The sequence below is a fragment of the Varanus komodoensis genome, unplaced genomic scaffold, assembly GCF_004798865.1.
Source record: "Varanus komodoensis strain SLA01 unplaced genomic scaffold, ASM479886v1 scaffold10, whole genome shotgun sequence".
NCBI classification, from domain to species: domain Eukaryota; kingdom Metazoa; phylum Chordata; class Lepidosauria; order Squamata; family Varanidae; genus Varanus; species Varanus komodoensis.
The window spans coordinates 18,915,059-18,938,439 of NW_025335269.1; the positions used below are offsets into that span (position 1 = coordinate 18,915,059).

General features: G+C 39.8%; 1 protein-coding gene across 2 annotated transcripts in view; it reads left to right on the forward strand.

Moving 5' to 3' along the window:
• Window positions 1–1,627: 1,627 nt before the first annotated feature.
• The window catches only part of GLB1 (galactosidase beta 1), a 36,713-nt gene continuing 14,959 nt past the window's right edge, over window positions 1,628–23,381 (forward strand). Inside the window, exons 1-6 of one of the 2 annotated variants that reach the window (XM_044455532.1) lie at window positions 1,635–1,756; window positions 7,847–8,084; window positions 17,053–17,222; window positions 20,239–20,389; window positions 21,419–21,479; window positions 22,405–22,499. In XM_044455532.1, coding sequence (XP_044311467.1) covers window positions 7,944–8,084; window positions 17,053–17,222; window positions 20,239–20,389; window positions 21,419–21,479; window positions 22,405–22,499 — 618 coding nt within the window. In that variant the 5' untranslated portion in view covers window positions 1,635–1,756; window positions 7,847–7,943. Of the gene's footprint in view, window positions 1,757–7,846; window positions 8,085–17,052; window positions 17,223–20,238; window positions 20,390–21,418; window positions 21,480–22,404; window positions 22,500–23,381 lie in introns of both variants that reach the window. The other variant, XM_044455541.1, reaches the window with a different exon arrangement.

Below are 23,381 nucleotides of genomic sequence, written 5' to 3' on the forward strand. Positions count from 1 at the left end.
CAATCCATGTATTAGAATGTTTCCTTTTATTGCCATGAACTGGCCAGAGAGCTTTGGCTACTGGGCAGTACAAAAATGGAATGAATGATGGAATGTTAATCGAAATCATAACATGAATATGCTTTGGAGCTTATTAACCCCCAGTGTAATGATTGAGCTTTCTAATTAAAATGCACACAAACAATGAATTAAGAACTGGAAACCAGCCTCAGAATCTGGAGCATCCCAAGAGGCACTTCATGGGACTGCTACAACAAAGCCAGTGCCCCAAGGGTCTGTCAGCCTCCTGGCCAAATATCAGGACCTGGATGACATGTCTGAGAGGAAAGGCATTGCCACCTCATCTCCTCTGTGCGTCTGCCCCATTGATTCGCAGTCTGGTGCCAAGATGCCATTTGGGAAGACTTATCTCTTCAGCTGCTACAGCGGAAAGGACTGCCACTCAGTCCCTGTTCTTCCTGAGAAGGCATTGCTAAATGGTTCCTTCCTCTACCACACACCAGCTCTCCAACCCCTAAATAGGGCTTGAGTAGGTAGCATGTAGCAGAGCCCAGTCACTCCCCACCCCATGCGCCTGCTGATGACATCAGAACACCCAAGTTGATGCTTGGGCACTTGCCTAGAGCCTCTTGGCTAGAGCAGTGACCGTTTCTTTGCCACTCTTATTGAGGGCTTCCAGAGCCTTTTATCATGACCATGATTTAGCATCTTGGGTCTGGATGACACACCAAGTCAATGGTGGGTTAATAAACCCACTCCAAGCCTGGCTTATTGGGCTGGCTTATAAACTACACCTTGGGAAGCTGGGGGCAGGTTCAGATTACATACTAAGCCCCCCCCCATGGCACAGTAAGGTGTGCCATGAAAAACCAATAAATGTTGATCTTCAAAGGTTATTTATTTAAACAATTTCTATACTGTACCAAATTAGCCTCTATTAAGAATCCTTTCATCTCTAAGAGAGTCTTAGTGCTTTGCTAACAACTTAAATCTTGTAGCTTCTGCCCTTCCCTTCCCTTTAGCTGCTGAATTTCAGCCTATACAGATTACAAAGAGAACCTCTTGGTACCGGTATAGTTCTGCATCACTTTTTTCCCTGTGTTTTATTTATTTATTTTTCTATTTATATCCTGCCTTTTTCTTACAAAGGGCTCAAGGCAGCTTACATCATTCTCCTCCTCCATCTTATCCCCACAACAACAACCCTGTGAGGTAGGTTGGGCTGAGCGTCTGTGACTGGCCCAAAGTCACCCAGTTGGCTCCATGGCTGAGCGGGAACTAGAACCCAGATCGTCTGAGTCCCAGTCCCATGCTCTTAACCACTACGCCACACTGGCTCTCACTGGTGTTCACTGGGGGAAAAAACCCCTTCCCCATTAGTGAGTGCATGGAGAGACGTTGCAACCTTGTCCCCATGCGCTTGCATATGGAGACTGCTGGGCAGAATAAAAAGAAGGGAACAACCTCCGAGTTTCCTCCCTGCCCCTCTTGAAGGCCCCTCTGAAAGTCCTGCACAAGATCTTCAAATCCTGCTTGCTTCGCTGCCTTTTCCGGGCTGCCCAACTTTAAAAAAAAGCTCCAAACTCCCGGGCCGGAAGCTCTGCTGTAGTCAGCTGACTAACAAGTCATGAGCCTGGAGGACTGGGTTGGGTCTCAGCGCGTTGTCTTTTCCTTGTTCCGCTGCCCTCTTTTTTGTAACTGTAACATGTTTGCTCTCCTTTTGCTGCCTCTGCTGCATGCAGGATTTGGAACGCCTGTGAGTATATTTGTGCCCCCCCTTCCCCCACGCCCGATCGCGATCATGGGTCGCTCTTCGTAGAGGAGCGGGGGTTGGGGTGCTTCCTTAATTTATGCACAGAGAGAAAGGCTCGGAGCTGCTGTGCAATGGAGTGCGGTGTAAATGACTTGAGTGCACAGCCCGAGGAGAAAGTGGGATTCATGGGAGACGAGGGCTGGCTCGGGCTTGCGAAATGGGAGGGAACCGATTGTGTGGACTTTGTAGCTGTGCAACGGGGCCTGCGTAATATTTTCAGCGGAGCATTCATTCAAAGAAAAGAGCAAAAGCTACGGAATGGTGGGGTACGTGCAAGTTTGTCTTTGCTTTCTCCTGCGTTCTGCAAACTCGGCTTAGTCCGCAATCTTGTAAGGGGGTTGCGATCTTGCGAGAGGGAGTCATGTGCGGCCAGACAGAATTGCACGAATGACCTGTTAGCTTGTTCTGCTTTTGCAACTTAATTTCCGAAGTACACTAGTTTAGTTCCCATTGTAGAAAGGAAGTAGCTAGTGGTTTGGGAAGAAGGTGACTGGTTGAAGAACCTAGTGATTGTGAAAATCCTCTTACGTTGGTTTTCGTGTGTGTGTGTGTGGGAGAGAGAGAGAGAGAGAGAATGGGGGGTGCTACTACCTTATAGTCTGGGAAAGAAGCCTTGGGACCATTGAATTGCAGCATTCAACAGAATTTAGAAATGGCTTCTTTCTTATTTGAAACAATTTAGGAAGTTCAAAGCACACGTTTCAGATAATTACAGGTAGTTGTTTAGTTGTTCCCTTTTTAGCAGCAAGCATCTAGACTCAAACCTGTGGTTATATATGCAGTGTTACTACTAAATTATGCAATTCATGTACTTTTTCTTTTTGCTTCTATAATTGCATTTTTAATTCTTTTGCAATGATGTGGGCTTGCCAGATCCTTTAATGCAATGTATCTACACTCTACATGAAAATTATTAAATAATAATTGTTATATTCTTATTAAAGAGTAAAAAATGGAAAGTTACCACCTGAGTACAAGCGGAGAGCGCTTATTTGCACAAAGATTACATTTCTTTATATCATATTGTGTGACTGTTTTCCTAAATATTGCAATCATTGATTAGTGTAACACATGGAAGCAGGTAGCATTGATTTTTGTTTCATTTTTGTAGCAATAGCATTTACTTTTGACTTTATTACATTACTGCTACCTGGAAGGGCTAATACATACAGCCACACGTTTGTAGCATTACTTTCTTTCCTAGATAACGCCAACAGGGAGACAGTATAGGGGATTATGTGTCCGGGGATTATGTCTCCAAAACTGTCATCACTATGGGGAAACTGCTCCTACATGGAGCAGTCTGACCTATGGGAATTTTTAGCTTTAGCAAATGCTTATTTCAGATCCCAAGAACCTCTTTGCTGCTGTAATTTAGAATTCTGCAAGGTGACCCAGTTCTACTGCTAGCAATTTTTTAAAGGACAATCCTATTCAAGTTTAAGTAGAGAAAGGCTGTAGCATACTGGAAGTTATAGGCCTGTCTTCTGTCTAAATTTGCATAGGACTGTGCTGTCAGAACACTTTCAAACCTCCTAGTTGTTGTTACAGGCTGTCAAGTTGTTTCTGACTTATGGTGACCCTATGAATGACTGTAGTCCAGAATGTCTTGTCTTTGACAATTCTGCTTAGCTCTTGGAAACTCAAGATTAAGAGTCCTTTTTTTAATAAGTTTTATTCAAAATTATAATCGTAAAAACAAAGAAAAACTAAAAACAACATCAATCATCTAAAACATTGGGCCTGCTGGGTCAGTCCCCACATTTTTTTTCCATTTATGATAATTTAAAAACACATTTAAATCTATACGAGGTCCCGTTTCTCTAACCAATAGTAAAGACTAAGAGTCTTTCATGGAACTGATCTGTCTAATATTTGGTCTTCCGTTTCTTCTTCTGCCTTCAAGTCTGTCTAACATGATTGTCTTCTCCAGTGACTCTTGCTGTCTCCAGACATTTCAATTTACAGCTCCTTTCTGCCACTGATGTGGTATCACCTAGATATGTTAAATTATTGCTACATCTTCCTCCAACTTTCATTCTTCTGGTCCTTATGTTCTGAATACAAATTGAACAGATAGAGAGATAAAATAAACCCTTTTCTGATACCTAGAGGAAAATATTTTGTGTCTCCATTCTGTGCTAACAGTAGTTTCTTGTTTGCAATACAAGTTACACATCAGGCCAATCAGGTGCTAAAGCAAACTCATTTCTGTCAGAATCTTCCATAGCATCTCATGATCCACGCAGTCATATACTGCATAGACTGATTTTCTTAAATTGCTTGTGCTTAAATACATCACATTCAAGTATCCAATGTATATTTGTGATATAATCTCAAGTGCTTCTTTTTTGAAATCCAGCTTGAGAATGAGGCATTTCTCATATATAGGTTAAAACGAAAGTTGAACCTCCTTGTAGCTTGTTATAAGATGCTTAGGCATGACATGAAAGCTACCACTAGAGACCAGATGAACTATGTAACAAGGTGGTTTATTAAAGAGTTATTTTGTACATGAGGGAATATCAATATTTGCTTTGGGATTTCAAAAGAAGGCTTGCTGATTCAAAAGACCCTGATGCCAATAGAAGACTCTTAATGGCTTCTTTTACCTAGGCTTTTGATAAAGGTTCCCATGACATTCTGATTAGCAAACTAGCAAAAAGTGGGCTAGATAAAACAACTATTAAGGTGGATCCACAATTCGCCCCAAAATCAGACTCAAAAATTGCTTATCAATGGCACCCTCTCAAAAAGGGGAGAGATAACAAGAGGGATGCTACAGAGTTCTGCCCTGGGTCCAGTGCTCTTCAGCATTTTTATTAATGGTTTGGATGAGAAAGTATAGGGAATGATTATCAGATTTTCAGATGACACAAAACTGAGCGATAGTTAATACCCTAGAAGTTAGAAAGACAATTCAGGGTGATCTTGATAGTTTAGAACACTGGGCTGAACACAACACAATAAAATGCCAAATCCTACACCTAGGAAAAAGAAACAAAATGTATTGCTACTAGATGGGGGAGACTCAGTTCAACAATAGTAAGAGGGATCTTGGAACTGTTGTAGATCACAAGCTAAATATAAGCCAATAATATTTTGTGGCTGCAAAAAGGACAAATGCTATTTTAGGCTGAATTAATGTTACTTCCAAACCACATGAAGTGGTAATTTACCTATACTAAACATGGGTCAGTACTTCTGGAGTACTGTCCAGTTTTGGGCATCACAGTTTAAGAAAATACAGACAAGCTGGAAAGGGGGCAGAGGAAGGCAACAAGGATGATTCAGGGTCTGGAAACAAAGCCCTGAGAGGAGAGATCTAGAGAAATGGGCATGTTCTGCCTCAAGAAAAGAAGACAGAGGGGTGATATGATAGCACTCTAAAGTACTTGAAAGACTGCCACAAAGAGGAAGGACAAGATCTTTCTTCAATCATCCTAGAAAACAGAACACAGAATAACGGACTTAAGTTACACTAAATCAGATTCTGGATAGATATCAGGAAAAAAATCCTGACCATTAGAGTGGTACGATGATGGAACCAATTGCCAAGGGAGGCTGTGGGCTCTCCCACACTAGAGGTATTCAAGGTGCAACTGGACAGTCATCTGAGAAGGATAATGTAACTTGGTGTCCTGATGGCCCTCTGGCCCCTTCCAGCTCTACTTTTCTTTGATTCTCTAAGGCTCTACTCTACTCAAATACATCCACAACCTTGCCCAGTTCAAGTACAGCCTTTCCCTGACATGACAGCTCCTTCTGTGCACGGGGGGAGGGGGGAGGGGGGTTGTGTGTGTGTGTGTGTGTAGTGAGCCGCCCCGAGGCTTTGTTGCGATGGGGGCGGCATAGAAATGTTTTAAGAAATAAACAATTTTTAAAAAACTGCTTGACATGATTATCTCAGTTTTAATACCTGCTTGCATAACACAGCCAAATGCTCCCTGATCTTCATCAGTCATATATGGTTATCCCACAAAGAAGGAGAAATTTAATATCCAGGCCTTAGCTTTTTGCTTTCTCCTCAGTTTTCTCATAATGTGTTTATATCACCAAGCAACAGAACTTATAACCGACTTACTAATAATTGAACACTACTTCTGAAGTGCTGTTTTCTCATATTCCAAGTCCCTAACCAGTCAGTACAGGCTTTAATTGATCCAGGCGCCATCCAAAAATATCCAAGCAATCTTTTCTGCTCTTCAGGATATCACCAAGCAGACACAAGACTTCTAAACCATAAACACTGGGCCTCAGACCTACACAGATGTCTTTTAGCTTCTTCAAGGCCAAACAGAATATTTATAGAACAATGGTTTGATACATGGTATTTCTTTGATGGAATGCCCCAGTTAACCGTGGCTTTATCATCATCACATCACCATCATTATCATTATCATCATCATCATCAGATAACTAAGGTCTATTATATGGTCACATACCATGTGGTTCAAAAGTCTTAATTAACAGGAATAGGACATAAAGCACTGCATCTTTATTAAGAGGAGAGGATGGTGTTGGAAACTTCTAATTTGGAAAGTACAATTTTTACTGATTATAAAGTTGCATTATGATCTATGTGTGGGCAAAGCTCTGAGTAAGAAACAAGTTAAAGCATTACACAGAAGTAATAGTAAAAACACTATTTTGGGGAAGAATGGTATTAGCAATGCCTATAATTGTTAAGTTTATGCACATGTGGATTTCAAGCACTCTTTGTCTTCTGTAATGCCTATACATAGGTTGTGACTTTTACTGTCATATTATGGCATGAGTGAGTAAGAGTAAGAAAAAGCTAACAGAACTTTTAGCAAGGTTAATTCTGCTCAGGATGAATAAAATGGATGATGGATTTATTGTATTTTTGAGGAGGTAGTTTTCAGTTTTCCAAGGCTGTACTAATGCAATTGTCAGCTTCTGATTGCTGGCGCTGCCATTGGTTTTGAGCAAATGTTTATGGTCCTTGAGAACTGGAAGTGGCATGACCAGTACAGCAATCACCCTTTCCCTTTCTTTACTCACCTAATTGTGAGAAGTCACAGTGGTGCTTCTGTTAATCAGGATTAAGAAAGGAATATGACAAGCTTTGTCCAGATCTTCAATAATATTCTGAAATTCACTTTTGCTGCTTATGGGATCACATAGGCAATACCACAGGCCACACAAATAGTTGCAGTAGGTACCTTTCTGGTGTTCATTTTATTTTAGATCTTAGATTCTGAGCTACATCACCTTTTGACTTTATTGAAGTATGATGGGAGGAACATGCTGTTTATATAAACTTCTCATTTCCCAAAGCAGCTCACAAATGTAACCTCACAAGTAACAATCCTGAAATTGTGCAGGTGGAGGGTTGAGCAAAGAAAGTTAGTAGGTTTAGTTTACAGCTGAGATTTGAATTGGAGATGTGAAGCTTGTAGCCATTGCATATCCATTTCCAGTAGCAAAGTCATGAAACAGGACTTTCTTGAATAATGGGTAAATGGGTGTTCGGGACCCAGTGCATAGCAGATATTAGAAACATACGAAGCTACTTCTGCTGAATCAGACATTGGTCCATCTATCCCAGTATTGTCAACACTGACTGGCAGTGGCTTTCCAAGGATTCTTTCCTAGCCCTACCTGGAGAAACTGGGAATTAAACCTGCGGACTTTTGACTTCTGTATGCAAAGCATGTATTTTACTACTGAGCTACAGAAATAGTAGCTGTAATTGAATTGCTTCAAGGAACACTTAGATTTGTATTGTTTCTCCCCAGGGATTATTTATAATTCTTGTAGTTCCTTGTTAAACAACTAATACGTATACTTCAAGAAATAAGAAGGTGGAAGGAAAATGTTTTAGAATTGGACTCCTACTTTTGAACTGTTGGGATAATGCTGCATATGCTTTCAAATCAATGTGAATCTGAAAATATTTTGATTTACTTTTTATCCTATACTGTATTAATAAAGTGATATCATCAGTTGCTTTAGTCTGCACACTTGAGTATTTTATTACCCAAAGCTGATGGTAGTTCCTGGTTTCAGGCCAAATTGACCAAGAAATCTCTCCAGAACTACATTATCGTTGACTGGAAACTGTTGTAGAACAGCAAGAAGAATCTGCAACCATTCAAGACTAGAGATGCACTTCAAGCAGTTACCACTGGAGGCAAAAGTTGCAGCAGTTGCTGGAATTGTCTTCTTCTCCATGATAGTATCACGGACATACCTGGTTGAAAGGACTGAAGGGAAAAGACTGAGGTGGCTGTTCAGATTGCAGATGGTATTATTTGTTAACACTCTGATGTTCATAGGATCTCTTCACATATGGAGAAGCACAGTGACTGTGTTCTGTAGATCGCTAACTATCAGCCCCTTCTGTTTAATTTTATGGAAAGCAGCTGTGTTTGTGTTCCTGATTTTGGCACACTCAAGCTTTTTTACTGTGCTGTTCCTTGTTGCAGAGGAGCCCTATTACTTCTCTTTGGTTGCTTACACTTGTCTTGGAGGCTATATCATCCTTATTTTTTTCCTCTTCGCCATAGGTTCTCTGGAGCAGGGTTATAAGCTCTTGGTTCAAAGAGATCCAAGTATGAGAAAAATTGATAAAAATAGCAAACTGACCATGAAGCCAGTTCTAGCAGTGATGATAACATTGGCATTGACTGTTCTTGGGCTGCTCAATGCTTCCCAGCCTCCTGCAGTGAAGACGGTAGTAATTCCTGTTCACAAGCTGCCATTGTCTATGGATAACTTGAAGGTGGTATTGCTTTCTGATATTCATCTAGGGCCCACTGTTGGGAAGACCAAACTCAAAATGATTGTAGAAATAGTCAAAGCTTTGGAACCAGATGTCACAGTGATAGTTGGTGACCTAACCGATTCGGATGTGAAACACCTTGGACCTGCTGTGGCACCTCTTGGTGAGCTGGACTCCCGCCTGGGCACTTACTTTGTCACAGGAAACCATGAGTACTATACCTCTGATGTCAACAATTGGTTTGAACTGTTGAAGTCACTCAGTGTTTACCCCCTCCACAATGAGAATGTAAAGATTATGTCGCCCAAGGGAGGAGATACAGACTGGTTGTGTCTAGCGGGCGTGGATGATATTGAGGCTGATGTGCTTCAATATACTGGCCATGGCATGAATTTAGAAAAGGCTCTAGGAGGCTGTAGCGCTGATCATGCAATAATTCTTCTTGCCCATCAGCCGCTTGCAGCAAAAAGGGCTCTCCAAACTCGGCCGGATATAAATTTAGTCTTGTCTGGGCATACTCACGGAGGGCAGATATTTCCCCTGAATATTGGTGCCTATTTCTTGAATCCATTCTTTGTTGGTTTGTATAAAGTTGGGCAGAGTACCTTTGTGTATGTCAGCCCAGGAACCATGTATTTTGGAATACCAATGAGATTGGGCAGTAGAGCAGAAATAGCAGAAATCATTCTGCATTCTGCCTCATCTGCATAACTGCATTGGAATTTATTTTTATTTAGCTGGTACAATAGATAATTGGGTGCACAGAGTCCATTCATTGTACAGTACCAAAGATTTCTTTGCATTGCTGCTAGATAAGTGCTTTGTTCTGTAAATCAGGGTGTCTCCTTTTTTAAATAGAAAAAAGCACAATGATCAGTACCTGTCTGCAACATGGCTAGAATTGCTGAAGGTCTTTGATAAATAAACACTGGTTTAATTTATTCAGTTTGGGAGTAGATGGATGCCACTCCTGGAATGATAAAAGAAAACAGTATAGAGGATAATGGCTGAAACTTATTAATAGCTTTTTTCCATCTTCTCAAACTAGGATGAAATTCCACCCCCATCCCCAGATTAAGCGTTTTCACTGTACACTCAATACACTGACTTTGACAGTGGCCAATATGAGTTAGTCAGAAGAATGAGTATGTTTTGTGAAGATTTAATATTCTGCATCAGCCCAGGCTTCTCCATAAATTACTGTGTGAAAGAAACAACTGTCTGTCTGTCTTTCAAAGTTATTTCTCTTTACTTCAAGCATAGTACCTATTAAAACTATACTTGAAATCTCAGTTTTAAAGAAGGAAAGAAAAATATCTTGGCACTAATGGGACAAGGTAGTTGTATGACTAACTTAACATTAATTTGTTTTAATAGAATTAATGTCAGTCATGGCAGCTTCTTTGGGACCTCCTTATTTAGTTTCAACTTTCAACATTAAATCAATAATCTGGAAACCTGTCTCATTAATAGCCATTGATCAGACCATCAAACTTGCATTTAACTGTTGTGTGCCTAACCTAATTCAGAAGGAAAAACTTCAGTTTGTTTCTTCTTGTGACTTCTACAACCGGAGTGCATGTTCAGCTTCTTCTTCCTTTGTTTTGCAATTGATTTGAAGGCAAACGTGACTCAAGTGCAATCCTAAGCATATTTACTCAGAATTAAGTCCCATTGTGTTCAATGGCACTCACTCCTGGGTAAGTCTGTTTAGGATTGCAGCCGTAGAGTGGTTTAGAGCACAATCCTATGCATGTTTAGCCAGAAAGAAGCGCTGGATCGCACCCTTAGTTCTTTGCATTAAGGGAAGGGTGCAGTCTAATCAAGATGCCTGTAAGCTTCCAACTTGGAGGCTTATGGGATTTTAGTACAAAATGGGAATAGTGGCAGAGATAATATCCACTTTGCTGCTCCTTTTGCTCTATATTTTTTCTAGATAGTCATTTCCAGACATCTGGAGTGGGAGGAAGGGTGGTTGCAGAGGACACATAACTGTGGTATCCTTTGCAATCTCCTACCCGTTGTAACACCCCCTTTTCTAGAACAAAAAATTGTTCTGGATTCTTTCCATTGATGCTACAAAGACAGAGATTTATTGCTCTCAGGTTCTGTAATACAGAGTCTTGGTATGAAAAACATGTTTTTTTAAGTCAACAATTTGGTAAATAAGAACTCTTTTTGTACTTCCAAATACAGCTTTTATCATCTGGTGTATGAACAATTTTGCCATGTTTCTGTTGCCTCCCCTCCCAACTCCTTACACAGCCATGATAATCAGGTTAAGTGTGTTTTACCACATGGAAAGATTCTGCACAATAACAAACTTTTCGTACAACTGGTTCTTATCTGCAACCTCTATCTAGTTGGTTAGGTGCCCTTTCTCAGGCTCCTTCAACTGCTTGGATCTCTGAGGAAGTGGAAAGTTGAAGTTATTCACTCTGCAGAATGTGTGTGCCTGAAAAATTAGCACCCAAAGTTACTGGAACTACCTCCTTAATGCCTTTTTTTGCCACAGACTTAGTGAAAGCTGTAAGAAATAAGTTCTGACATTTATAGAGTATCTCAGTTTGTTCTTGGTACTTCATGTAAAGATAAACGAGAGAGTGTACAACAGCTTTCCAAGCCATGTCTATATTCATATTGCAAATTGAGGAAGAAGACATGTTAAATCAGAGCAGAAACCACAAACTTTAGTAGCAGAACAAATAATAAGGGAGCAAATAGACAACAAATGCATAGTCCCTGAATGCCTTCTCAAGCAGAACAGCTTCCTTCTGATGTTGGAAGGATAATACCTAAAATATGTTGTGTTCTTATTTTCTTGAAGAATGTGTTCCATTTGGCATGTACTGCTTCACTAGGGCTATCCAAGTATAACTCATTCTGAATGATGCACCTGCGACACACAAGTAGTGGCCTGATTCTGTGTAAGAATAAATTGAATTGCATGTTCAGAGTAATTCCACTTTGTAATAAAATGTCTGTGGTGTAATTACATTGAGTTGTTGCAACTGTTGTCCTTATTTTTTCCTGCCTGAGGTCAGAGTGGGTTACACAATGGGGGCATCCACTGAGAAAGTTATTCAAAAGTGGGGATGGGAGGGGGACAGGGAAAAGGAGCTAGAAGAGGTTAGAGATGAAAGATGTGGTGAACGGCAGTGGAAGAGAAGAGTCAATAATACTGAATCGGACCTATTATTTTTCTGTACCAGATGAGTATATTTTGGCCCATAATATTTTCACTGGCAAATATAATTTGGCTCTCAAGAATGTGTTCCAGACTTTGCGGGGTGGGGATGGTTCAGGCTAGCCTATCCTGCTCACTTGGCTGACTTTGCAATACACAGCTGAACATGTGAATGGGAGAGTTCTGCTACTCTCTGAAAATCAGATGGTGATAGAAGGTTATTTGGGGGAATGTCAGGGCAGTCTGGACTCAGTGAGGGACCCTCAGTCCTGTGCATGGCTGGCTGGTTTATGCTGAGAGTTGTAGGTCTTTTTGCAGTCTAAACATGCCTATCAGAAGGCACATTACTTTGGAACTTGGGACTCCCAATTCGTTGTGTTGCCTATTCCCTGTTGCATCCTCAGCATCTGTAACACAGAATCATGGCCAATATAAAGAACATTTCTGCCTTAAACCCTTTGTGTACATGCACAGCATACATATGAATGCACAAGCCACCTAATCTTACACATTTTCCTTGGAGTTGATATCTTTGATTTTTTTCCCCAAGCTCCTGTTCCTTGAGGGTTGCTGCTGCATTGTTCATGGAGATGCTGGAATTTTAACAGCTACATGATCATCAGAAACTCAGTAGGCTTATTTTGCCTTAATCCTGGCTTTCCCAACCCAGAAAGGGGCTGTATTCATTGAACTTCTGCCTTTTCACATAGGCCATTCTCATTTGCACTAGGGGCAAATTCCTTCTGGGGAGAAATAACAGCTTTGAAGGGTATGACAATTTAACTAGTACTAGGAGACCACATGCCAGAGTCCTAATCGTGATTAACCTCCACTGCTGAACTGATTTTAAGGGTAAAAACAAGAAGTCTTAAATGCATATGGGCACATTTAACACATTATCCACTGTTGCCTTCTGGCCATCATGTTTGTGCTTACTGCAGTCCCACTGAACTCAGTGGGTCATCTTACAAGTAATCATGCATAGAATAGAGCTCCATGTTATGCCAATTATACATACAGATGGCTAATCTTCATAAAATTATGTCTTTGTTGGCTGAAGCATATATGAAAAGCTGGGAAAGGTTAACAGTAGCTGTGCTAACTTGTGCTAGGAAATGCTTCTATTACATTCAGAACATTATTTAATCAGGAACAATGATTTGGTTCACTAGTAACATTATTCATTAAAACTTGGTTTGTTGAATCATGGGTTGTCATTGTGTGCAAACCCAGAACTAAGGGTTGTTAACCAGAAACAACCCACAAAGCGAATTCATTATGATGTTAGGCTGTTTTAACCATGGGTTGTCATTCTATATGGGCTCAGAATTGTGGGTTATTTTGACAGGCTACAGAGGGAGCAGACAAGAGTGGTAAAAAAATTCCAGCCTCTTCAGATCCTGGGTAAGATAACAAACCATGGTTTAAATAAACTATGGGTCAGTGTTAAGAACAAACCAGGATAGTGGAGTTCTAATACAGTGATGGATAACAGTTGACTTTAGCAGAGGTAGGGCAAATATATTGTAGGAATTCTCCATGGCTCTGGTGGGTGCTAGTTCACCTGAAGATTCCATGTTACCAACCCTGGGTAATGATTGTAGAAAGTCTTACTTTGCTACTTGCATGGTCAGCAGACACCTACCCATGTGGTGGTGGTGAACTATAGAGCCGTTTTGCCCAGTGTAGAATATGGGAGCCAAAAGTGCTGAAAAGAAGATTGCTAACTACCTTCTTTCCAAACACACATAACCATTTAATGCTCTTTAACTGAAGCCAGGTAAGGCCTTTGTAGCGTCTTCTATTTCTGTAGCTCTGTCCTCTTCTTTCTTCCCTGTAGGAACAGGTGATCTGGTATATTTTTATGTAGGTGGGTTGTGGATGAAAAGTCAGCAGAGGAAATAGTTGGAAAGAGCTGCAGACAGAAATTGTGTGCCCAAAAAATAACTTTCTCATTCTCAGCTTCTGATGTGGATGAGCTGTTGCTATCAAGAGCCAGTCTCTTCCTCCTGCAGCCCCTCTCTTTTTCCCCTTTTCTTTCCCAGCATATCACAATTAGAGGCTTCTGACTAGAGTTGTTTATTATGTTAAAGCTAGCCAGCCCAGATGGGTTTTGTGATAAAAGGGAGTAATATAACGGTCCTTGGCAAGAGGTGTCCATCAAGACAATTGTGAAATTAGTTCTTGCCCTTACTAGGAACTGAGTCCAAACAGAGTTCCTCTCCTCCCTTCCTACCCCAAACAGAGCTGGCTGCACCTTTCAGGAGGTTTGCACTACTCATAGCTCAGATTGCAGGAACACCAGACCTTACTTATTGGTCTACTTACTTGAGTGAATGTCACACTCCTGGTCTGATAAAGTCTCCCCTTCCCACGGCCTTTTTCCTTGATGTCCACAGTGCCTCCCCAAACCAGAGGTAGTCTGATTCTCACCAGCCACTTAGCTTTTCTAAACTTGACATTTCAGCTAAGCATTCTAACCCTGCCCCTTCTTCTGGTTCAGATTCAACATCTGAAATATCTACTTGGAAATACTCTATTTTGGGAGAAGCTGAGCCCATTACCTACTGAAAATGTGGTTAACAAACCTAGAACAGCCTATGAATTGTGGGTAGTTTGCTACACCATGCTAATCAACCACAGTCACTGATTTTGCATGACACATAAGCCTCCGTGACCACCTGTTGCAGCCTGAATGTTCAAAACTGGCTTGCAGGGAGGTGTTTGCAGGTGGTGATGTAATCTTTAAGCTAAGTGACTTTTGTTCAAGGTCCAAGAGCACCTTAACAAAGCGTTAACCACCAAAGCAGTTAACATCAAAGCAGTGAATAAGTACACGCCCTCCATCACCATATAGATTTCTGTTTGTTGATTGTGAAGTCTTGCACAGAGGAGCATTTTGCAGTGGTTGGTCAGTTGAGTCCCTGGCTCAAATCCCCCTTCACCGTAACTATACTGTTGAGTGCTGTTCTTTTGGTAGAAGTACAGGGCACAGATCAGATCAGATCACTGTCGGCTGTTGTGAGAATAAACGGGGAAATCCATAGTAGTATCCTTCAAGCTGTGTCTTAATTACAATGCGCACGATCACTAAAGATTTGGGGCAAGATCTATGTATGTGTTTCATCATGTACATGGGATAATCTTGAGAAGCATTGGGTTCAAATAAATACGTAAATTGAACAACAAAGGAAAAAGATGTAAAGACGAGGGTGCCCAGTTGCTTGTTTTTTTTCCTTTTGGAAAGTTATATACATAGCGCTGCACAGATGGAGTTGCAATCTTTTCCAACAGCCATGGCCTGAGGCGTGTTGACTGTGAGACAGAGGAATAGTTCCCTTTCCTGTTCTAAAATCATTGTATTGCTGAAGACCATATCAAAATGTTCTCTTGGGAGATGCTGCGATAATAGATTGGTTGGACTAATGGGAGGATCTGCATTGCTTTTTGGACACCCCAATGCATGTATTGCTATTAATCCTGAACTGTTGTTGTGCTGTTGTGGTTGTTACATTGCATTAACAACCTGCCTGTGAGGTAGATTATGCTGGGACTGAGTGACTGAACCAAAGTCACCCCAAGAGCTTTATGGCCTAGTGGGGACTAGAACCTGGATCTCCCAGGTTCCCAGTTCAGCACTCTAACTACCACTACACATTGGGTGATACTGTAATGCTAAACACGTTTACTAGGGAGTAAGCCTCATTAAACACAACGGGTCTTCTGCATATCAACACAATCCTCACAATGTTCAGTTACTGCTTCAGATTATTTCAAGCCTGTGCAAGTACTATCTTTGCAAAGAAGATGTAAGGAATGTTATTACTGAATGGCTGCTGTCTAAAAATATCAGTATTACTGCTTCTGTTGTGTAGAATTGCGTAGAAGCTCTTACAATTTTTAGGCTGTTAATCAAAGTCATGTCAGTATTTGCTTGCTTCAGAGTGTGCTAAAACTAATCAGTTTGGAAGAACTGGGATTATTTATGGGCATTGCAATAGGGGAATGACAAAAACTTTTTAAATTATTTGCTCAAACTGCTGCCCCCTGAAATCATCTTGCTTTCAGACTGTTAATGAAACTGTTTATAGGCACTGCTTCAGTTGTGTAACTCATCAGGCATGAAGCATATTATTAGCATTATATGGGCAGTTAATCTACAACTCCTTCTGCATCTTTGGCTAGGATTCCTATTGTAATGGAATATAAACATTGGTTTAATTATACAACACAAAGGCATAAAACATCTTGATATCATTTAGTTGCCACTCGGGATTATTCTAGCTTGGTTAGATATGCTTTATATGCATTGTTTCATCAATGCAATATTAGCCAGTATGAAGTACTTTACCTGGTGCTATTTAGAATATTCTCAGTATTATTTAGTGTCACTATTGGGCATGCTCATAAACATTGCATTAACTGGTAATGTGGAAAGTATGGAATACTTCACCGTTTTTGTTATTAGCTATTTTGTAATTCATTTCGTATTGTGTAGATTTATGTTAAAAGGCTCCCTCTGTTTGTTGGGAGGGGAGACTCATGATGAGGCATTCATAAACAAAACAGAATGATTTACAGTGCAAGCTATGCATGTGAACTGAAAATTAAATCCCATTTATTTCAGTGAAGCTTACTCCCAGGTAAATGCAGCCTTCATCTACTTTGTTATCAAAGGTTGTGCAAACCAAGGCTGTAAAACAAGAAGAAACTTTTTTGTACAGGTGTTTCATTTAAATGAATTAAAATATGCAAAGGACTATTTAAACAAAGCATTGAAAGTAAAATTACAGCTCTGGAGAAAAGAGTTTCCCTAATTTGAATTATTTTGATGGAAATAAAATAGGATTTTAGTACAAAGGCCAAGGCTTGTAACTTGAAGCTTGTAGCTTCAGTCCGAAACAGAGATGTAGGATAGAGCTATTAAGGATATAGGAATGATTGTAAATATTTGTTTATATTGAACCCTTGGTGTCCTCAATACTTTATTGGGTTTGGTTGTGGTAACAAGCATCGTGTAATTCTGGGGCTGGGTAGGTTATATTAGATATTATGCACATATTAAGACATTTATTGTGGCATTTGATAAGCAGAAGCTTTTTGTATTTTTATGTGATGTTTAAGTTCTGTATTATTGCAATGTTTTTGTAGACTGAAGATGAGAGAAAGTGAACCATGGTTGGAGTGAGGGAAGTAGAAGCTTATCTCCCTCTCTGGCATGCTTCAAGCATGGGCGATGCATCTGTGTTAATGAGCTGCTATTTCCCAAAAATAAAAGCTCCTCTCTTTCTAACATCTTTGCAGCTCACATCCCAGCGAAGCTTTGGGATAGATTATGCCCGCAACTGCTTCCTGAAGGATGGCAAGCCATTTCGTTACATCTCCGGCAGCATCCATTATTCTCGTATTCCCCGGTATTACTGGAAAGACCGTCTCTTGAAGATGAAGATGGCAGGCCTTGATGCTATTCAAACGTAGGTAGCAATGGCAGTTCTCCAACTGCGGTGCCAAGGGATGAGGTGGCTTCTGAAGATAAGATATTAATTGAATTTTGTATCACCATCACTGGCATAACACCAGCTCACGTGGTAATATATGACTGTAATTAGAACCATGGGAGGAAAAAATGGCTGGAGTCTATTTCAAAGGAGAATTTTAACCTGAAACTTGTTGTGGAAACTATGTAATACAAATGGTTCCTTTAAACATGTTCTCAGTTCATTATAGACTGGCTACTTAAAAAGAGCATGTCCATACACTCACCTCGGAATATATTGCATCTACTTTCCATATGCTGGGGCAAGGCAAGAAGAATCAATGCAGGCATACATTTCGTTATCTGAAAATGGACTGGCAGTAACTTGCTTTATCTGCCTTACAAAAAAGCAGAAATGTATATACTGCACTGAATAAGAAGTTGCAACGCTTTATTGTAAGCTGTCCCAAGACATTCTGTAGGGGACAGGATATAAAACCTTTTAATACATAAATAAATAAACAGTTTCTCAGCTAATTCATATTCTTTGGGGTTGTTAAGATAAACTGATTTTTTGTACAGAAATATGTTCCTCATGGTGCATTCTTAGAAAAAGCCGCTAGAGTGAGCTAGATACATATACTTTGCATCATGCCTAGTTGGAGATACTCCTTTCAGAAGAACCCAGTGGCACAGTCCCAATCTTCAGCGTACAAATAAAGAAAGCATAATCCATTGCAAAGTTCTCTTACACAAACCGAACAGATGTAAATGAGAATTGCAGAAAAGTTGTGCTGAAGAACTACAGTGCTGAGCATATTCTGTGATCCCATACTTTCTAAGGAGAATTCATTGGATATAGGATAAAACAGATCTGCCATCATCAACCTGATGCCTTCCAGGTGATGACAGAGCAGCCAGGCTTTTGATGGGGACCAGTAGATATGATCATGTAACACAGTACCATCTGTGCTGGCTACCAGTTGAAGTCTGGATCCAATTTAAGGCACTTGGGTTTAGGGCTTCAGTATCTGAAGGAGCGTTTCCTTCTGCATACACCTGCCCAACCCCTAAGATCTTTGTCTGAGGTCCTTCTCTGGGAGCCCTCTTTGAAGGAGATTAGAAGAGTGGTTAACCAGAAAATGGCCTTGTCTATGGCAGCACCCCAACTCTGGAACCTGCTTCGCAGAGAGGTACACCTGGTGCCAATGCTTTATTCACTTTGGCACCAGGCCAACCCATTTTTATCTCCCATATATTTTAAGGGAATGTTGTTTTAATGTTGGCTTTATTAGATATTTATATTCAACTTTTGCATGCTACCATCTTTTTGTATTGCCGCCCTGAGACTTTTCTATAGGATGGGATAGAAATACCTTAAATAATGAATAAATAGCACACAACATTCATTCATTCATTGATTCATTCATTGTGCTCTGTTTCTTTATCTCTCATTCTCCCCAGCCAATATGGTCTTGGGCACAATGCATGAGGGTAATAGTAGTTGTAGTCCAACATACCTGGAAGGCTCTAGATTGGGAGAAACTGGCAAAAATTATATCTAGGCTTCACAAAGTTGTATCCTGTGTGTATTAGGAATGTATAGACTTTGTTTACTTTCCATTCTGTTCGTGCTTCACAGATTGTCAGGTGTGTTTCCTTCCATTGTTCAGTGATGAACAGAATTGGATGCTTTAAACAAAATTTCATTCTACTTGTGCAAATGTGCTTTAGTTAATGTGTGTTAGTAATAGTTCACATTAATTAATATGCTTTTGTGCTGATGCATATTAATACAACTTCCTACCAGAAGTGAAAAAACAGTCTGCAAGTCCAGGGAATCAGCATGTGTCAGGAAAAGCCAGTCTACTGGAAATCTGAAGGTTGGAGTCAAAGAAATCCTAATTCGTTTGAATTTGCTTCAGATTTTTCTGATACCTTTAGTGTGTTCACATTTATTTATTCTTCTTAAAGAAATCTATTTTGGGCTGTTCATGGAAGGGTTCTTTTTTTACCTGTTTATGTTGTATAAGTTAATGTAAAGCGTTCAAGCAATAAATGACTGTGTCAGATCCTGCTTTCTTTCAAAATCTGCTTAGGAATCTTTCCTAATATTTAATGCTATAGCAATTGTACATATAAATAAAACATGATTGACTGTAGCTCTTGAGTTGCAAAACAAAAAATCTTTCCATAAAATGTGAAATGAAATATTTCTTGAAATGTTGGAAAAAAGAAGTGCTAGGTGTAAATAAGCACCATATTGTATGCTTTATGTTATATAAAATATCTGGTTGGTTTTGGGAGTTTAATGTTTCTTCCTTTTAACTTTAATTACATAGATTCCCCCATTTTGCTGCTGTGCTAATTTCTTTTGAGTTGGGAACAGAGAGAGAGAGAGGTCAAAAGTGCACTGGAATAATCTAGGGTATGATCTTGTGCATGTTTAGACAAGAGAAAGGTCCTACAAATTCAAGAATGCTGGCTGGCAAATGATGAGATTGATAGACCTTTTTCTGTTTAACCATGCATTGGATTTCTTTCCTACTTTATTATAACCCACTGAATTAAGTCAAAAAACCTTTTTTTAGGACAATCGGCCCAATTTAATTTAGAGGAACTGTTTAAACCATCTTCACTGAATAGCCCATCATTCCTGATTGACACATAATACCAGGTGGGACACTAGTTGTATAGTTGCCATTCTGAAGGTAAATAAACTGAAACTCTGTTTTCAAAACCATGAAACAGATTTTAAAAATGCTCTGGCCTGGATCCAAGTGCCTACAAGCCAGAAGCAGAAGAACTGTGTTTGGCTAATTGAGAGTGACCTGGATGAAACAGATGAAGGAGTGTAGCTGAAGAAGGCTGCACTTTTTCTTGTGTGATTTGCTTTTCCAACTGCATGAAAGAGCATGTTAACTAGTTGCAATAATTCAGAGTGAAATTGTATTGTTATTGACATTTGGAGCCCCAGCCCAAGAAGATAACAACAACAAATGTGGTCTCTACAGGTATGTGCCATGGAACTTTCATGAATCTGAACCGGGAGTCTACAACTTCACTGGTGACAGAGACCTCGAGTATTTCCTGCAGCTTGCTCAAGAGGTTGACTTGTTGGTCATACTGAGAGCTGGGCCATATATATGTGGAGAATGGGACATGGTAAATGTGTCTAACTTTATTTGATTTAACAGGACCACACTTGAATTGTGCATTATCCTGAATACAACATACACACTAGCTTCCATTCCATGGTTGTAGAAGTATAAAGTGCTGTGGGGAGGGTTGTCACTGTTCATAATGGTGTGATCAAGGGTACCGCCTTATGTTTTCTCAAAGGAGTCGGAGGCTTTTTACATTACTGTGCTCTCATGATGCCTCACCTGTAGTGGTTTAGTCATCCTCCAGGACCCCTCCTGTTTAGTGCAACCATTCTGATATTTAAAACTTGCAAAATGAAACTAGGATATTTGTGCAATCTCTCATGCCACAGTATCACCTAGTGGTTTTATAATGGAACATATAAAGAAAAATCCCCTGGGAAAAAACAGGAGTAAGGGATCTGATCTTAATCCCACAAAGACTCTGGACATCAAAGCCTTTGTAAGCGGTGGGTTAAAAGCCTCATGTGGAAAGGCCATGAATGGCAGGCATTATAATCCCCAAGAATTGCCTGTGTGAACTCAGATGCTAGTACTATCCAGTTTTCAAACTGGGCCGAGGTGACTTTTGAAAGTAACATCAATCAGTATAAAAGACAGATAGAGAAAGGCAGTTATGCCCTCCTTGCCATTGGCGTGTTTCTAAGTCTCCCCCTGCCAAAATACAGAAGTGTAGCTTTGTGCCTTCTCTGGCAGTAGATGTCCCTCCAGATCTAGTAAACGGACCTTTGCTCTTTTTGCCATAGTTGGAGGACACTTTTCAGAGTGCAGCTCTGCTTAATATGAATGGTGGGATGGTTGCTAGGGTGGCAACCTTGTATGATGGCTTCATTTTGAAGATGAGATTTTTTTTTACCTTGTCCCGGATGCTAAGTCAGTTCAATAGTTCATAAAACTGAACTATTAAATAATTTTAAAGGCCATGGCTATTTTTCCTGCTGACCAACTAGAGTGGATATTCTCAAGAATGCTGTCTCTGTATTTCCTCTAAAGGATATAGGTTTAACATAAATTAATTTTTACTTCCTAGGGAGGTCTACCTGCCTGGTTATTAAAAAAAGAATCTATTGTCCTTAGATCTTCAGATTCAGGTAAGGAGGTCAAATGACTCAGCAGAAGTTGTGTGGTAGTCAGCAGTTGGATGGTTTGGAACTAAGATGTTAAAATAATTGAATCAGCTCATATGGCTGAGCTGATCTCTCATGCCATTCCCTCAAGTATGGACACATCTAAAGAAATGTGACAGGATTGCTCTCTGTCCAGTCCCACACCCAGCACAGTTTAGAAATGATTACATGGTAGAAGAAAACAGAAAACAGTGACCAAGTCCTTGAAATTATTTGAGAAACCAGAGGGATATATTTTTGGAAGTTTTGGTCTGATTCAAGTTATTGCTCAGCCATGAGTTAGGGTCGGTGTCTGTTTGCCAGCTAGCTCTATTTCACAGGATGGTTGGGAAGATAAAATGTCCTGAACTCCCTGGGGAAAAAGTAGGATGTAAAAGAAACATTGAGTTACATCTGAAACAACGAAAACAGACCATGTGTGCAGTAGGAATGAAGGTCCTGAATGGACCTTTTCAACAATGGAAAGAAGTAGTAGAGTTCCCCAAGAAACTGTACCGGGACTGTTTCTGTTTAGCTCATTCATAAATTATTTGGAATTGGGGTGAGCTGTGAAGTAGACAACTTTGTGGATAATGTCAAATTATTCAAGAGGCTGAAAATGATAGCAAACTGAAGAGTTTCCTTGTCCAAACTGGAGACAAAAACTACAGCATGGAAGATGAGAAATGGGCAAAAAAATGGAAGACTTGTCAAAGGATGCATATTGGGGAAATAAAATACAAGTGTCAAATGCTGAGATGGTCCAGATCGTGTGTGACCAGTCAGGAAATAAGTTTCTTTGGTGCAGTACCATTTATAATACATAAATGACTTTCTTCCTATAAAACAACTTTTTGCTAGAAATAGTGATTTCATGTATGTGCTTATTTCTGCTTACAATTTTTTTTAGATTACTTGGCAGCAGTTGGAAGGTGGATGGGGTTCTTACTACCAAAGATGAGTTCTCATCTTTATCAAAAAGGAGGTCCAATTATTATGGTGCAGGTAAAATTATGTTTGAATTAAAATTAGCACTGACAATTTCAAATATGAAAATGAATGCTAAAGTCCTGACTGTCATTAAAGTACTTCTTTTTAATTATCATTCTTAAAGATTTTCTCTCTTCAAAGTTGGTTAATGGAATACCAATTGTATACCCAGTTTGGGATATAATTCTATATTCGGCTAGGCAGTGCAAGTGTGATTATTTGGAAACTGTATACATGGAATTATTTATTTCCAAGCAGCCAATTGCTGAAAATCCCAAGCGAATAGTGTATGGTTTAGCAGTTGTGCAACATTTGCAAAATCTGTTGTGACTATCTTTATTTGGAATGGTTCCTCATGAGCAGATGTAAGTCATACTTCCCTGTTCTTGCCATTTCTTTCTTTCTATCTATCTATCTATCTATCTATCTATCTATCTATCTATTTATACATGCAAAGGATTGAATTACAGGATTTGCAGGAGGGAGAAGTAGCTATTTGGAACATCCTTGAGAAATGAAACTTACACTAACACCGCCATGCAACATAAAGTAAGAAAATCTTTTACATCATAATAGAATGCAGTATAAAAATTATAGCCAAAATGATAACTGTTAAAAGATAGCAGCAGCACTTATAATGTAATAAAAGGCTCTAGGCAAACATCTTTTGTTGCAAATGGCTTCAGAAATCTCCAGCACTGCTAGGCATTTTTCTTTCTCTGCATCCATGTAGTAGAACAAATTGCTTGTAAGGCGGCTTCTGACAAGGATATTATACATTAATTGCTATTAAAATCCACTATCATCAGATAAGAAATTGATCCAGTTGCAAGAGAGTTAACCCTAGAAGTACCTTTACATTAAGGAAGAATTTATTGAAGTTTGCAAATCTTTGGG